Genomic DNA, 14887 nt, shown 5'->3' on the forward strand with positions numbered 1-14887 from the left:
GTATTGATTGAGTAGGTTATATGTATATCTGGTCGACGCTGAGGTATTCTCGATGGATGCCGTCCCTTGATCCCACTCGATAGCATTGACTGTTCTACCCATCGAGTTCACCCATCGACACATCTTCGAGAAAGGTCTCGCTACCTCTTGAACAGCAGGCAACAAAGCCAGCGATGTCCATCTAATACTGAGTCACGCCCTCGGTATCAGTCTCAATTGCAGCTCGATGGCTTGCTGCCTTGTCCGATGCTTCCACATGTGTTCATCGTGGATCGTCCAGAAGGTGATAGAGCATGAAGTCCTCTCCTCTCACGACCGTGAAGAGACCAGACGGTTGAAGAAACTCATTCATGATCAGGCATTGAGATGTTCGAGAAGCTGAAGAAGTTCCTGGTCCCGTCGAACTCCAAGAATAGGTCGAGCAAAGCATAGCCTGGAGCATTTCTCCACTCCACGTACTGCATTGTTCTTGCTCGAAGGAGACGTAAATGCATCGGTGTTGCATGCAAGTCTAGTGGCAAGGTCGATCAGTATCAACAAGATCTCTCCCGGCAAGTTCATCAACCAATTGATTCGCTGTCCATGTTAGTGAGAAGATCGCTCAGCTCTACTGATGAGTCCAGAAATAACGCAGTCGTCCTACTACAAGAGGTGTTGCCCCAACCGTCGATGTGTTCGGGGCCATCGATACATCTAGTCTCACGCTATGTATCAGTACCCATTCAAGAAGTGGCAGAGGATGTGGTGACAGGCCGGAGTGCTTCTTGGTCTATCGAACTGGAGAACAGAATATACATCCCTTTACAGTCAATGAGGAGCCGCAAAGCCTACTTATCCTTTCAGACTCGGCCGACACGCACAAGGTAAGCATAGCTCATCAGACGTCAATTCATCACCGAGCCGCGCCGAAGCAACGTACACCGAAGGGTCTCAAGCTGATAGTGGGGCAAGACTCTAGCTGTTTCCAGCCTGGCTTGTGAGCGTCCGAAATGACCGAACAAGCGGGGGTGTCAGGGGCTAGTTTTCCGACAGCGCCGAAGGTCAGACAGACTCGGCCGAGCAAATCTCCCTCTTTTCCCTTTCTGTCGCTGAACGCTGTGCCTTTGCACGACTACCAGAAACCATGTCGAAGAGTCGGCCGGACACTCTACTGCAAGTGGGTCGTGATACGGACAGATCATGGACTCGGGACTGGCATGGGTCGCGGATGCTGAAGCAGAGGATAAGATGAAGAGCGCGCCCCATCGAGAGAAATCCGCATCATCACCTTGAGCAGCTCTTTCCCTGAGATCCAAGCTCTTCCTGTTGTTCTTTCCCCGCGCTCACAACAAGAAATTACATACAACTGTCAAGATGCCGCCACCTGCCCAGGTCGTATACAAGCACATTGCGGAGCCCAAAGGTGGCGAAAATGGCTATCTCGGCTTCACTCCCGGCAAGGAAGAGATTCACAAGGCTGGCTCAAGACCTGGAAACGCAAAGCCTCTAAGTTCGGACATCCTGGTGCAGCACGATGTCGAGATTGTCGTCCGCGATGGTGCGCGCCTCTACGTCGATATCTACCGACCTGCAGATTCGAATGAGCTTGCGCAGACACACCTCCCGCGATGACTTCACCGTCTTGATCCTCCTCAGAAAGCTCGACAAGAACGGCAAGACCCTCTACCGTCTCAGCTTCCCCATCGAAGCCACCCCAGTAAAGTCAATCGACGAGATCCCGGAGAAGGAAATGGCTTCTCTCAACCTCTTCTCCGGCGCAACAGGTACCATTCGCGCTTTCCACCGCGAGATTGATGAGTCCAAGAGCATCCACCCGCAATTCCCCTTCCATCCTCACACGCGTCAGCAAAAGATTTCTCCCAACGAAATTGTGAAGCTTGAGATTGGTATCTGGACAATCGGTGTTCATAACGATGCTGGAGAAAGTATCTCGATCAGAATTGGTGGGCAATATCCTTCTATTGCCGAATTCACGAGTTCCTCGGGCCCTAGACCTGAGCATGAGTTGAACAGGGGCGAGCATATTATCCACTCTGGTCCCGAGTACCCAAGTAGGATCATCTTGCCCCCTTTATTGATGTCAAGATTTAAGAAGAAGATACATAGATTTGAATGATATCCAGATGATACCAATATGGAATTCTTGTTCTTTTACTTGTGCATTTTGCTTGTTGTATCTATTGTACAGTTCGAACATGAACAGACTCTATCCGGTCCTCAGTGATCGTCAAACCCGGTGCCATCCGCCCAGTCTATGCCTTCGAGACCCCCAATGTCACCACCAGAATCCATCCAATTCCAGAGTTCTTCGAGATTGTAGCCTTCGAATGGCATGATATCCAAGTCTAAGTTGTCATCGATACTTCCCAGAGCAGTGGTATGACTTGCGTTATCCAGCAAAATATTCGCAATCTGCATGGTAGAATGTTCTCGGCCCAACATATTTGATGCCGGTGACGAGTTTGTTCCCGATGCTCCGGAGGTTTGATGGTGACTTTGCCCGCTGCTACTTGAAGTGTTGTGATTGTTTGGTGAAGCTTGAAAGAGGTTGTTGTTGGCGGTTATGTGACCATTCATGCTTGTGGCATTGCTCGAGGAGCTGGCGCTGAATCGTAGAGTGTTGCTTTGTGCGACTGAATGTGTGCCTGATCTGTTGTTTTGCGCTATCTTCCATCGAGCCAGACATTCCTGCGTTCTTTCACAGATGACCGTTGCGCCTATGCGACAAGTTAGCAAGCGTAAGGCAGGATGGAACAAGCAGGACCTACCATTTGAGAACTGCTCGTCCATACCGGTCTTGCGGAATTGGTTGGACGTCCACTCGGCCACTGCTCTGAGTAACTACAAGCTCAATTAGCAAAGCAGATATGTGCTATACACGCCGCCACTTGCCTCGAGGTCCGAAAGCTGCATTCTGCCACCGGGATTCTTGACGATGTATGTAGCAAGCACCACACATGCTAGCAGCACAGGACCAGCGCTCAAGAGTCTCGAGTCAATCTTTCTTTCGAGCAACTCTATTATGATTCTGGCCACGGCCCTAGCACTACTGACACATATTGCTTCGCCGCCTCTTAGCCTGAATCTAGCGTCATTCTCTGGTAGCACTTTATCAATCTCTCTTTGTAGAGCTGCTATCGGCTGTATCAGGGCAGCACGATGAACGGCAATGACAGCCTGGTGGTATTGCAGAGAAAGAGATGCAGCTAGATGAAATTGGTCGTCTCCGCAGAGAATGTCGTTGCCTGGCCTCAGCTCGGCTGGCACAAGCGAAGGCCAGAGAAGTAGCTTCTTGTCCAGTCTAGCTGTGTCAAGTAGGATTTGTTTCGCGGTTCTCTCGCCCGGCTGGTGGCCGTACAAATGAGTTGATATGTCGTGCTGAACTTCCGCCAGTGCCATGTTCCATTGCAAGAAGTCGTGTCCGGGCGCACGCTGATCTGCCGCCATCATTTGATCGGTGTTGACAATGGCAATCGCGGAGGGTCTACCGCACTCAAGCTGTCCGATCTTCTCCAAGCAGCAGCATATTGCCCATATGCGAGAATGGAAAAGCTGTTGATCCCTTCTTTGTATGCCGTGTTGGTCTGATGGCTTGACAGCCGAATGTCTATGCAGGCCCATGGAATGTGCTATCCTCACAGCTGTACCTGTGGCCCCCCAAGCCAGGCCGTCCTTATTTCGGCCTCTGTAGCATACAGCTAGTAGTAACAAACATTGCACCGTGGTTAAATATGGAAAGTTGACCGCGTGTCCGGCCAAAGCCGCGCCTACCTTGAGGTACTTCGTGCCAATGTCTGACGGGGTACCATGCAGTTCATCGGCGCCCAAACTCATAAGCAGATATGCCATCGCGAGGAGCGGGACTTTGGTGTAGGATACGGATTTAAGATCTGGTAATGGCGCTATCCGATGAACGATAGCTTTAGTGTCATCAACGTCGGTGATAGGATAATAGACATGTAGGCGAGTAAAGTAAGCATCGAGATAGCGTTCCCTTGTGCTGAAATCTGGGAATGATGTGAGCTCGAGGGCGAGAGGCAGCTCCATTTCCTCTGCATGCTGCATGCCATGTCGAAACACGGCAGATACAGGCTCCACGTGATATGATTTGAGGTAGATGTCGAAAGAGTTGGTCAGACATTGAGCGCTACTCGCGCCCAGCATCTTGAATCTGTTGTTCACAAAATCCAGGTTGAACGACATATCATGAGGTTGTTGTACGGGTGACACATCTGTCGTCTCCGGAACCGCAGGCGTCCCCAGATTGCCATTGACTGAAGGCGATTTGTGATTTTGCGGCGGGAGGGAAGGTTGAGGATTAAGTCCGGAAATTTGCCTTGGGTTGGGTGGACGTGGCTGCGCTATTACAGCCGCTTCTTCATCGACGATCTCGCGTTCTGGTGATCGAGGCCGTATCTGGCTCTGCAATGTGACAGATGATGGTAGGACTTGAGTGGGTTTATCTGGCACATCCACCCACTCCCTGACCACAGGAATTTCTGGCCTTTTGGGATCACTCGTGAAGCATTCAGAGTTTCTGCTGCAGCAATTCGTGCATTTTGGATAATTGGCGTCGCACTTGACCTTCCGCCTGCGGCACTCGTTGCAAGCCGTCGTCAAACGAGCTTTCTTTGCAGGTGGAGGATTCATTTCCGTAATTTGATGGCCAGTAGTTTATATAGTGAGAAGGGGCTACTTAGATGTCACGTCCAGTGATGATGTTCGGTCGGGGTCCGTCGGCGACCTTTGTCGCTGAGCATCGCGGTGAAATCCAGGAGCGTTCAGAGAGTTATGCAGTTAGGCCGAACTGTTGAGTCAATAGCAGATGCCTAGCTGCTGGATCCAGGTGTAATTGCGCAAGTGTGCACCGTAGGTAAGCAAGCGGAAGACGGACGAAAGAGGCCCGAAGATGGTGAAGCCCTCCGACGGGTCTCTGCCTCGGGCGCTCTCCATAACGCCAAGCAAGTCGACCGTGCCCAAGTTCTGCCTCTGCTCTTGCGACTCGTGGCTTGTTCATCGCACCTTCCGTGGCTATCTGGCCATCTCATCATGCTTGCAGCTGCTCCTTCTTCCAGTCGCTGACAGAAAATCACTCCCTTCCGAAGCAGCAGCCGCATCGCGCCAACAGCAATCTTCGTCGTTTCTCCGACAGTCACCTAAGCCGACACGTCCTACCCACATCGCACTCCTTCCGTTGCAATGATCCCACACCATCAATCCCAATCGACGCAAGCTACTGTTGCACCTCTCCACCCCGGTACTCAGGCGCGCCCTCGCTGAAGAGTGCACCATCGATGCGACGAAGAACGAGTGTCTCGAGTCCGCACGGGACCTCTTAGACGACTCCAGCGCATACGCTTACAGGCTGAAGCGCGTGCTCATCAGATCTTCGAGAACAAGCAAGAGCATGTCGTCACATGGGAAGATGAGGAAAACAGAACGAGTCAAGCGCTTGTCAGTCATGCGCAGGGTTACATTCTAGATTACTATCTAAGAGAAAGCTGCGATTCCGCCTTGCAGCGCATTGCTGATGACATCCACGACCTGGTTTGCCTCTGCGATGAGATCTTGAGGAGCTCTTTCCAGTACCTCGTTGCTAAAGTACAGATGGTCGTCGAGCAAGATTTGGAGTCCTGCCTTGATGAATGGGTCGGTACCGCTGGCGTCAAACAACGGCTTCTTCGACTTGAGGACGTTGACAGCGATCGGGTTGTCGACTGCAAGAGTCGTGTTGACATGCTCGATGAGTCGGAGGGCATCACTCTCCGAGAGTGGGGTGGTTGGGAGATTGGATGCGTCGTAGCCACCCTTGCGTGTGGCAATGTGAACTTTCGTCAATTGAATGAGGAGCGGTCCTTGGGCGAGAAGGCCGCCCTGATAGGCGCGGACCATCGTTGTCAAGTCTTGGACATCTTGGTCGAGAGTTGTGACATCGTTGTAGACATCGTCGACGGTAGCTGACATGACAGCCGAGACGGAAAGCAGCAGAGCGCTGAAGGTAGGAAGAAGACGCATTCTGATGTCGTGATTGTGTTTGGGACTGTGCTTGTGTGTTGTGAATTGATCGTGTACAAGGCCGACAGGGCGTGGAGTCGCTACTTATCATGCTTGCGCCGCCATCATTCGCTTCCTCGAGAAGCCTGCCATGACAAAGATGAGCGCTGAAGCGACAGCGATGCTTAGCACTCGGCCGAACTAATTTGAGTTGGCGGCGATCAGCAACCCCACACATGCCACGATGATCTACTACAAGTATCGACCTCGCGTCGCATGTTGCTTCAACCTTGGGAAACAACGGTCAAGGACGAGGCTTTCGGCTTGCTCGCACCGGGAGCGCTACGTGCGGAGTCTCCATCTTGAACTCATGTCTTGGAGCCCCAGTCAAACTCACCCGCAAAGTTTACACGACCGGCCAGGTGAGCTGTTCGCTACGTGCGCAGGGACGTTGACGCAACGGCGATCCCTGCGGATCACCCTTCAACAGGATCCAGCAACAATTCGCCTCGGCTTTCCTGTCAAATCATGATGCGGTCGGTTCAGATGCGGTTCCTGCATCTTGACAAAATATATATCCAGGTGCGCCTAACATATTTTGCACGACTCATCTCGATCCCTCCACTTTACCAAGCGAAAGAACTTCCAACGAACGACTTCCATCTTCACAATGCGTCTTCAATTCCTTGTCTCTTCCCTACTGGCCTGGACTGCTGCAGCAGCACCTCTCCAAGCCCGCGACCTCATCAGCGCTGCGACACTCATCTCCGACATCAAAGGCATTGACGACGGTGTCAATGCCCTGACAGCGTCCATCCAAGCCTACAACGGTGGTCTGATCGCCGAACTGCCCATCGGCGCAGACATTGCCGCCATTCACATTGCAAACCGCAAGGGCTACGTTGATGCCAACCTTCGAGCTACGCCTTTCAACGCCGAAGACTCGACTGCGATTGTCGAGTACACCGCTTCAAGTGTTGGTGTTGACATTCCCGCCTCTGTCGATTTGCTCAAGTCAAAGTACGACGTCTTTGCGAACCAGAAGCTCGTGATTCTTGCTGGCTTGAAGCTGTTGAAGAACGACCATGATACATTTTCGGCTGCATTGGTATCCAAGATTACTGCCGACAAGGAGAATGGATACGCTGCTGTTGCTGTGATTGATGATGCTTTGCAAAGTGCTATTGATCTATACTCTGCGTAGAATATACATGGAAGAATAAGACAGTTTTCCAGAATCTGGTGCACAATTTTTATGTACAACGCAGTGATTTGTTCTTGCCTTTGCTTGGCAGGGTCATGAAACGTGTGTGAGGTCCTGAAACAGGATCAGGGTGATACCCCATACCAGTGCTCGCGCCTGACGATGTTGATTTTCTCGTCGACGACATGGACTTTCATAACAAGTAATGTGCTGGATCATTCCTCTTGTGTTTCTCGTCGACAGTAATACGTATCATCGTGTTGTGTCGCCCACGTTGTTGCCAATGTCAAAAGATGACATCTGAAATCTCGAATTTTGAGAAGTGACGTGATACGCGTTCAGAGTTGAGTGTGAAATGCACTCAAGAGCAGATGGCTTGGGATCATTTGCCATGAGGTCATTCAGCGATTGAAGTTGATCTCACAGCGATGGATGATCTTCCACCGACGTTTTCACAACATCCTTGATCCAATAGACTTAGTAGCCGCGAGATGATATGACTGTCGGTATATAGACAGGGTCATCCTACGTACGACTGGACTTGCCAAGGCTCATACGTCATCAAGCTCCTGTTCGCAAACGAGGTAAAGAGCACCCGAGCAACTGCCTTTCAAATTCACATGTACATCTATGCTGCGGGCTGAAGCTACATAGGCCATGAGCAACAACGACCCTCGTCCAGGAACTGCCTTGTCCGAATGGTGATGGCGGTGGCCACTGGCACGCTCTGACGAGTTTAGCCAAGGTTCCAGCAGGTGCCGTTTGCCGGATCGACCCCGCCTCTTCATACTGTTTAACCAGATTTATCCCTCGTCTCCTCACAGCCCAGCCATGCGTGCCTCGTAATTATCGCGCCAAACAGCGTCCATGTCGTTCTCAGACTTTGCTCTCGGGCGGTGCACAAGCAAAGTTATCGCATGGGCTGTCATGGCGTCTGCATCTCATGGCGGCAATATTGCGGAGTGTCAATGCTCCCCATCATCTTCGGTGAGCTTGCCATGATGATCACTTCTATCAGGCTATTTGCATTCACAAGGACTACATAAGGAGATGAGTCTCTCGGTGTGCAGGATGCGATATTCCAACCAGTCAAGCGATCAACATGATGGGTCAATTGTCTCTTTCGCTGCTGGCAACGTACGCTGGACTTGTCTCATGCTTCTCCCAGCCGAGCCCCCAACATGGCACAGAGAACTATCACTGGGTCAACACATGGGTTTCAATGCCCCAGGTGGCCGAGTATACGAATCTCCCTGGACCTGGCTACTATAACCAGTCCAATCTCGTGTTCCCAAACACCACTCTACGGCAGACTGTCCACACGTCAATCGGTGGACAGCAGATCAGACTCCGCATCAGCAACCAGCTGGGAGCTGTCAATTTACCCATTACTGCCGTCACAGTCGCGTACGCTTCTCCCGCTGTCCACATGTTGGCGACCTGTCCTTCGAACGCTGACTCGTGACAATAGTCTCCCGCTTCAAGACCCAAATGCCGTTCAAACCACGCTCAACGGCACCATCCTCGGCGCACCGTATCCCTCAGGCACCGGCTCCCAGATCATTGACACCAAGACGATCCGACAAGTCACCTTCAGCGGCAACAGCTCAATCATCATCCCCGATGGCTCCGTCGCCGTCTCGGATCCCATCGAATTCCCCATCGCGGCTCAATCCGAGCTCGCCATCTCGATTTACCTGCAAGATGGCCAGAACACCTCTGTCATTACCTCGCATCCCGGCTCTCGTACAAACTCTTACTATGGCATGGGCAACCAAGTGAACAACTACAACATCACAGGGGACAATGTCGTCACGCAACAGCACTGGTTCTTCATCTCCGGACTCGAAGTCTGGAGTCCGCCATCAACCAACGCCTTCTTCGTCATTGGCGACTCCATCACTGATGGGCGTGGATCATGGAACAACGGCAACAACAAATGGACCGACAACCTTGTTGCAAGGATGCAAAACAACAAAGCTACCAAGGGCATTGCTGTCTGCAATCAAGGTGCCGGAGGTAATCGTGTCCTTGCCGACGGCAATGGACCCAACGCTGTGGGCAGAGTCGAGAGAGATGTCATTGCACAGAGTGGAGCCAAGTACGCGATGATCTTTGAGGGCGTCAACGATATCGGTACTGCTGCGCTCGATGCCGCTAGCCAAGAAGCAGTCTATCAGGTGAGTGCAGTCGCCCATGTGTTCCCCGACGAACACGACTGACACATCACAGCGACTCATCCAGGCGTACAAGCAGATGGTGACCAGAATGCACAACTTCGGCATCCCTGTCTTTGCAGCAACCATCACACCAAGTTTGTCGCCTTTCATTCTTGCTCACCGTTTCCTCCTTACTAACGACTCAATCCAGTCGGCGCATCGAACGCGACAGCGGGCACGTACACTCAACCCCAGCGAGTCGCCACAGTCGAGCGTGTCAACAACTTCATTCGCACGTCCAACACCTTCGACGCAGTCTTCGACTTCAACGCATGGCTTGCCGATCCAGCTGCTCCGACACATTTGAATCCAAAGTACGACAGCGGAGACTTCTTGCACCCGAACGAGCTTGGGTACCAGGTTCTTGCTAACAACTTCGACTTGGGTGTCTTTGAGAAGTTCAAGGGTGGGGTGTGTACGTATATGTAAACTGTTTATCACAGGGTAACTCTATATGCTTTTTGAAGCAACGCAATCAATGCTCATTATCCATGTCAAGCCCTAGCTGCTGTCTGCTTATACGCTAATTCTTCCGCCTCTCTCTGTCTTTGTACCCAGTCCTTCGCTCCCGAGTAGTTGCAGTTGTACTCCATGAACTCCTGTGGGTTCAGCTTCACCGTCTTGTTGTCCTGCGATGCGGCTGGCTTCGCTTGCAATCTACTGTATGCTTGGATCAAGGATGCTCTCTCGTAGCGCGCACTCTGCACAGAGTGTAGTCGCCCCTGAACCTCTTCGCCTGTCGAGTCCGAGTTGACGTCCGAAAGGAAAGCTTGCAGGGCTTCAGCGTCCTCGAGACTTTGACTTGCGCCTTGACCTTGAGTTGGCAGCATAGCGTGTGCCGCATCACCAATCAAGATGGCGCGGCCTTTCGTCCACGTTGTGAGAGGATCGATGTCTCGAAGTTGCCAGAGCGCGACATCTGGAGCATGAGACATGATCTCACGAACCCAAGCTGGGAAGTCCTTGAACGCATCAAGCACTTCTTCCAGAGGAGCAGCATTATTCCAAGAAGTGCCGTCGCCACTGGGGTTGGGGTCGGGTACTAGGCAGACAAGACCAAACATCTCGCCGCCTCTGCCAGGACCCATGATGACTCGCTTGTCGTGGCCGACAATCATCGTTGTTGCTGATCGCTTGAGGTCGAATACATCTTCTGAAACGTCGAGCTTTGGTAGTTTATCTGTATCGACCAGGATGCGGTATGCTGATAGACCTGTAGGAATGGCCTTGGATCCCTCACTGTCTGAGCCTTTGATGACTTCGTCTCTGATTGCGCTGCGGATGCCGTCCGCTCCCACAATGACATTGCCTTGCACAGACGAGCCGTTTGCTAGATAGACGACTCCAGACTCGCAGTCGCAGCCAGTGACACCAGATGAAGTACGAATCTCGGCAGGTTTTCCAGGCATGTCGTCTGAGGTTGCAGCTTGTCGCAAGGCGTCGTGTAAATCCTGACGATGATACAGCATACGGTCGGCTCCAAATTGTGAAGTGTTGAGCTTCATCTCAACTTGTAGCTTTCCTTCGACATTGAGCAGTCGGAAAGCTTCATCGACCATTGGTTTCTTTTCTTCGAGGAAAGGCTTCATATTCCAGCCATTGACAATTTTTGAAGCATTGGGTTGGAGGGAGATCAATGCGCCGACTTCTTTGTTCATGCTTGATTTTTCGAGAACGAGGATGCTGCGACCATCTTGACGGAGAGCGATTGCCTAGTAATCTGTTAGTCGACCGACTTGAAACATCAAATCATTCAATCGTTCATACCGTAGCAAGACCGGCGATACCAGCGCCGACAATGACCACGTCCCAGTGTTCTACTTCTGACCTGATCGCCATTTGTGATAGTCTTGGACAATAAGTCTGAAGGAGATTGAAGTGCAAGACATGAGGGGTCGTGGCCTTGTTGTATAAAGGTGTTTGCGATTATCTGTGCAGAGTGGAGCTTCTATGGCTGACCTCGGGCATCTAGTCTTATATCGACGTTGGTACTTTGTGACCAATGACATGTCCGTCGTTGTCGCATGACCATTGAAATGTGTGTTTGCGAGTTGCGGGTGAATGTGGAGGAGAGCGCATAAGCACTGTTCGGCTCGGTCGGTTCGGGGGAGGCTGTAGGTCTTCTGTCAAGCTCTTCTCGGCCGCACTCAGCCCCGCGCGCTTTGACCCTCGGAGCTGGAGCCCCCCTCTTTCCTTTCTGCTTCCCCGAACACGCGTTTGGAATCACGAGTGCTCTGGGCCCATCATCGACGGCAATGATTGGGTTCGACAAAGGAAGTGGGCTCCGCTGACATTTCCAACATGGCAGTGATGTTGATCTCCCAGAGGATGTTCATTTCGCTCTGGCGTCCTCGAAACATTTCGCGCAGGCGCAGGCGAACTACGTAACCACATGACAGAATGTCTTGCGAAGGCAGGACCAAGCAACAAAAGCGGAAGCGTGTTGAGGAAGAAAGTAAGGCTTGTTTGTCAGCCTGACACGTTTGGGTGCTGATGTTTTGCAGGTTTCTCGCAAAAGACAAGGAGTCCGAGATGCGGGGAAACGCAGCTCAATGCTTCAAGCGCCCATCCTGGGAACGACTCTCCTTGCGTGTCGCGAGCACTCGAAGACACCGAAGTGGCCCTTCTCGAGGCACTGCTTCCTGGCGCATCATATTCAAGTCAAACAAGTAGCACATGGCCTGCACTGTTCGATGGTGCAAGTGGTGCAAGCGACGATTATCTACTCAGAAACGTGTCCTTCGATGACGCGTCGACGTTGGGTCGGGATTCTCCAGCACAAACCGCGTCTGTCAACTCGAGTCCGGATACCATCTACTCTTGCGACGAAGATCACGTTACTCAGCAGAGTCCACACCCTCAGATCATGATCACTCAGAGTTCCGCAGACACATGGACCTCTAAAGTAGGAGAGAGCCAGCAAGCTTTTACCATCTACTCATCGTCCACCATAACCCAACGCAAATACAAGGGTCCAAGTAGTCACCAGGCTTTCGCGCAATGGTTTCAGCTGAATTCTCACGTACTTGATAAGGATCTCTCTGAGCACTTTCGCCAAGGTTCGCGCCATTCCGAGGACATGGACATGCCGCCATTTCTTAGTATGCCAGCTTTGTGCCCAGATTGGGAGGCCTACGTAAATGCCTATCTGGATGAGGTTGCTCCTATCTATCCAATCGTTGGCAGAGAAGTCATCATCAGAGCCGGAACGTACTTGGCCAGATTCGCTGCTCTAGAGCACAACCCAGTTAGCGAACGACCAACAATGGCTTGTCTGTATGCTTGTATAGCTTTGGGCGCACGTACCAAAGGTCATACAGTAGTCGCCCAGGCATATATAGAGGCGGCTTGTTCTCTTACAGGCTATCTCACCAGTCAGCCTTACTTGGAGTCTGCTCAAGCTCTTCTACTGATGGCCATCGATCACCGTGGCAGAGAGAAGATTGGAGCCGCTTTTCTTCTCGTGAGACAAGCCATCAGCATTCTCAACTCCATGGGCTTGCACAGGACACCCTTCTACGGCAACGACCAGCTTTCGGTGCCCCGTCAGCAATCGGACCGACGTATATGGTACATAGCTTATGCGTTAGAGAAGACAATGGCTATGGAAGAAGGCCGTCCGTCAAGTACATACGAGCGCATGTCTGATGAAATTGTCTGTGCGACCAAGACCAGGAGCTGCTCAGATCCTTGGAAGGCGTTCGTGGACCTTGGAGTTATCCAGAGTAAGATCAGTGAACAATTCTTCGACCAGCAATCCTGGGCGGTGTCACCGGATCATGAGAGGTTGCTCGCTTTGCAAGGCGAGCTAGATGAGAAGTTGACGCAGTGGTCGGACAATCTACCTGAACCGCTGAGACCACGAAGAGGTCTAGTCAACTGTCCTCAGCGTCTGCTTGCTTTCAGAACAGTCCTGAGTTTCAATTTCCACCATGCACTCATCGCGTTGCACCGGACAGCTTTGATCGGAGACTTTACGGCAAGCGTCGCCACTTCCGAGCGTCACGACAGCAAGCCGCATAACGCGCGCCGTCTAGAACGAAGCGAAGGAATCTGCGCAAATTCGGCCAGAGACATCATCACCACATACCTCGATTTTATCGAACACAAGCAGTCTTCTCCATTGATCACGCTCAACCAGCCTTTGCTAGCAGTGCACGTGCTCACGATCTACAATCTCAAATATCCAGATGCTTGGTCCGCTGAGGCGGATCTGCAACTGCTGTGTTCGGGTATTGAAGCCATCAAGGATGCGTACGAGACGATTGGTCTGCCTGCCGGCTTCTGCTCAATGCTTGACACATTGAGACACGCTGCGACCCGTCATAAAGAGCCGTATATCAGCTCGGCTCCTCCTTCGCAGCAGGGAGAAGGGTCGATAGCAGCGAATAGCAAATACCAGAATCAAGTAGCTCAAGTTGGCGAGCTGTCTTTCGATATGGCCAACACGGACGGATTCGCTGATCAGCTGCGTGCGGAATCATCACTAAATTTAAGAGCTGTCGGCGATGATATCGATGATGTGTTGATGGGAACTTGGCTAGATACACCGCATCTTCTCGACGAGGAGATCTTGGACTTTAGTCTTTGGGCAAGCGAAGAGAGGACCGACATTGTTCCCCAGACACTCAACGAGACATGACACAGCGCCAGCGCGGAAACACAAGTCAGATGATGAGCACCAGGCGATAGTACTGCTAGGAGAAAGATCATGGTTATGTCAATCGAGACAAATCCGTGGTGCTCAGAATCCACTAGACCTACATGCTGAACAGATGCGACTGCCGTGCGTCACCACTTTCATTTTTCACCCTTCCTCCATAACGCCTTTACCGAGAGGTCATGTTTATGCGGATAACTCGAAGATGTTCTATTAGAATGACTGGACGCATGACCTGCCCGGTGCGGGGGCTTCCATGCTGACCGGATGAAATCTTGGGAAATTTAGGCTATAAACATTTCCTACCCATCAGAACGAAACGAGTCGATTCGTTCGGAAGTGCTATATATTCCACTTGTATATGTATGCTTCGAGCTCTGGCCAGTGGTTTGTACGAAGCCTCTTTTTTGTAGCTCTTTTACATTGAGCCTGGCTGCCGAGCCTATGGAAGCGCGACGAGGGGGGTTTTTTTTTTTATAGAGATAGTGTCTTGAGGAGGTCAACATCCGTATCAGTCGTCGAACCAAGCAGCAAACCATTGCTGATCAAGCGCGCGATCCAGTGAAGCGTCCTGTCGTAGCGCTACCTTCTACGCAGTGGTGTTCGGACGCCGTCGGCGAGGCTCGGGATGCGCTATGGCTACTCGGTATGGCGATGAATGCGCTGGCGATATATCTACAAGACGAGAAACAAGAATATATATGTAGCGATTTTGATGTTTGGCGAGGACACATCGCTCGATCGAGAAAATGGTTGTACGGATGACTGCTACAACCGGCGTCGCCGATGGAGCTGAAGTCAAGCCACAGC

General features: G+C 51.7%; 7 protein-coding genes across 7 annotated transcripts; 4 read left to right on the top strand and 3 right to left on the bottom strand.

Annotated features, from left to right (window-relative positions):
* The first annotated feature begins 1098 nt into the window (after positions 1 to 1098).
* AUEXF2481DRAFT_38555 (uncharacterized protein) lies at positions 1099 to 2124 on the top strand. The gene has a single exon (XM_013489471.1). It carries the CDS (start codon positions 1514 to 1516, stop codon positions 2114 to 2116), a length of 603 nt encoding a protein of 200 aa, XP_013344925.1. The 5' UTR covers positions 1099 to 1513; the 3' UTR covers positions 2117 to 2124.
* AUEXF2481DRAFT_87726 (uncharacterized protein) lies at positions 2120 to 4883 on the bottom strand. The gene is made up of 3 exons (XM_013489620.1): positions 2893 to 4883; positions 2769 to 2841; positions 2120 to 2717 (listed from the first exon to the last, which is right to left on the bottom strand). The coding sequence occupies exons 1-3, from the start codon at positions 4648 to 4650 to the stop codon at positions 2218 to 2220; spliced, it is 2331 nt and encodes a 776-aa protein (XP_013345074.1). The 5' UTR covers positions 4651 to 4883; the 3' UTR covers positions 2120 to 2217.
* A 148-nt stretch (positions 4884 to 5031) lies between these two features.
* Positions 5032 to 6301, bottom strand: AUEXF2481DRAFT_38558 (uncharacterized protein). Its single transcript, XM_013489472.1, has one exon. The coding sequence runs from the start codon at positions 6013 to 6015 to the stop codon at positions 5491 to 5493; it is 525 nt and encodes a 174-aa protein (XP_013344926.1). The 5' UTR covers positions 6016 to 6301; the 3' UTR covers positions 5032 to 5490.
* Positions 6302 to 6340: 39 nt separating this feature from the next.
* AUEXF2481DRAFT_632539 (uncharacterized protein) lies at positions 6341 to 7654 on the top strand. The gene has a single exon (XM_013489635.1). The coding sequence runs from the start codon at positions 6665 to 6667 to the stop codon at positions 7196 to 7198; it is 534 nt and encodes a 177-aa protein (XP_013345089.1). The 5' UTR covers positions 6341 to 6664; the 3' UTR covers positions 7199 to 7654.
* Positions 7655 to 7803: 149 nt separating this feature from the next.
* AUEXF2481DRAFT_106973 (uncharacterized protein) lies at positions 7804 to 9937 on the top strand. Its single transcript, XM_013489636.1, has 4 exons — positions 7804 to 8605; positions 8670 to 9378; positions 9431 to 9512; positions 9569 to 9937. Exons 1-4 carry the CDS (start codon positions 8301 to 8303, stop codon positions 9844 to 9846), a joined length of 1374 nt encoding a protein of 457 aa, XP_013345090.1. The 5' UTR covers positions 7804 to 8300; the 3' UTR covers positions 9847 to 9937.
* AUEXF2481DRAFT_64645 (uncharacterized protein) lies at positions 9912 to 11256 on the bottom strand (the record flags this gene model as incomplete). The annotated part of the gene is made up of 2 exons (XM_013489608.1): positions 9912 to 11129; positions 11185 to 11256. The coding sequence occupies 2 exons, from the start codon at positions 11254 to 11256 to the stop codon at positions 9912 to 9914; spliced, it is 1290 nt and encodes a 429-aa protein (XP_013345062.1).
* A 561-nt stretch (positions 11257 to 11817) lies between these two features.
* Positions 11818 to 14059, top strand: AUEXF2481DRAFT_3829 (uncharacterized protein; the record flags this gene model as incomplete). Its single annotated transcript, XM_013489328.1, has 2 exons — positions 11818 to 11872; positions 11922 to 14059. 2 exons carry the CDS (start codon positions 11818 to 11820, stop codon positions 14057 to 14059), a joined length of 2193 nt encoding a protein of 730 aa, XP_013344782.1.
* Positions 14060 to 14887: the final 828 nt, after the last annotated feature.

This window comes from Aureobasidium subglaciale (genome assembly GCF_000721755.1).
Source record: "Aureobasidium subglaciale EXF-2481 unplaced genomic scaffold scaffold_7, whole genome shotgun sequence".
Taxonomy (NCBI): Eukaryota; Fungi; Ascomycota; class Dothideomycetes; order Dothideales; family Saccotheciaceae; genus Aureobasidium; species Aureobasidium subglaciale.

Excerpts from the sequence above, each read along its gene's own strand:
- AUEXF2481DRAFT_106973 (XM_013489636.1), top strand. The coding sequence starts at position 8,301 with ATGATGGGTCAATTGTCTCTTTCGCTGCTGGCAACGTACGCTGGACTT. Across the intron at positions 9,379-9,430 it reads GCCAAGAAGCAGTCTATCAG|CGACTCATCCAGGCGTACAA; the intron begins GTGAGTGCAGTC and ends GACACATCACAG. Across the intron at positions 9,513-9,568 it reads TGCAGCAACCATCACACCAA|TCGGCGCATCGAACGCGACA; the intron begins GTTTGTCGCCTT and ends GACTCAATCCAG.
- AUEXF2481DRAFT_87726 (XM_013489620.1), bottom strand. The coding sequence starts at position 4,650 with ATGAATCCTCCACCTGCAAAGAAAGCTCGTTTGACGACGGCTTGCAAC. Across the intron at positions 2,842-2,892 it reads TGCAGCTTTCGGACCTCGAG|TTACTCAGAGCAGTGGCCGA; the intron begins GCAAGTGGCGGC and ends TTGAGCTTGTAG. Across the intron at positions 2,718-2,768 it reads GGACGAGCAGTTCTCAAATG|GCGCAACGGTCATCTGTGAA; the intron begins GTAGGTCCTGCT and ends CTTGTCGCATAG.
- AUEXF2481DRAFT_38555 (XM_013489471.1), top strand. The coding sequence starts at position 1,514 with ATGTCGAGATTGTCGTCCGCGATGGTGCGCGCCTCTACGTCGATATCT.
- AUEXF2481DRAFT_632539 (XM_013489635.1), top strand. The coding sequence starts at position 6,665 with ATGCGTCTTCAATTCCTTGTCTCTTCCCTACTGGCCTGGACTGCTGCA.
- AUEXF2481DRAFT_38558 (XM_013489472.1), bottom strand. The coding sequence starts at position 6,015 with ATGCGTCTTCTTCCTACCTTCAGCGCTCTGCTGCTTTCCGTCTCGGCT.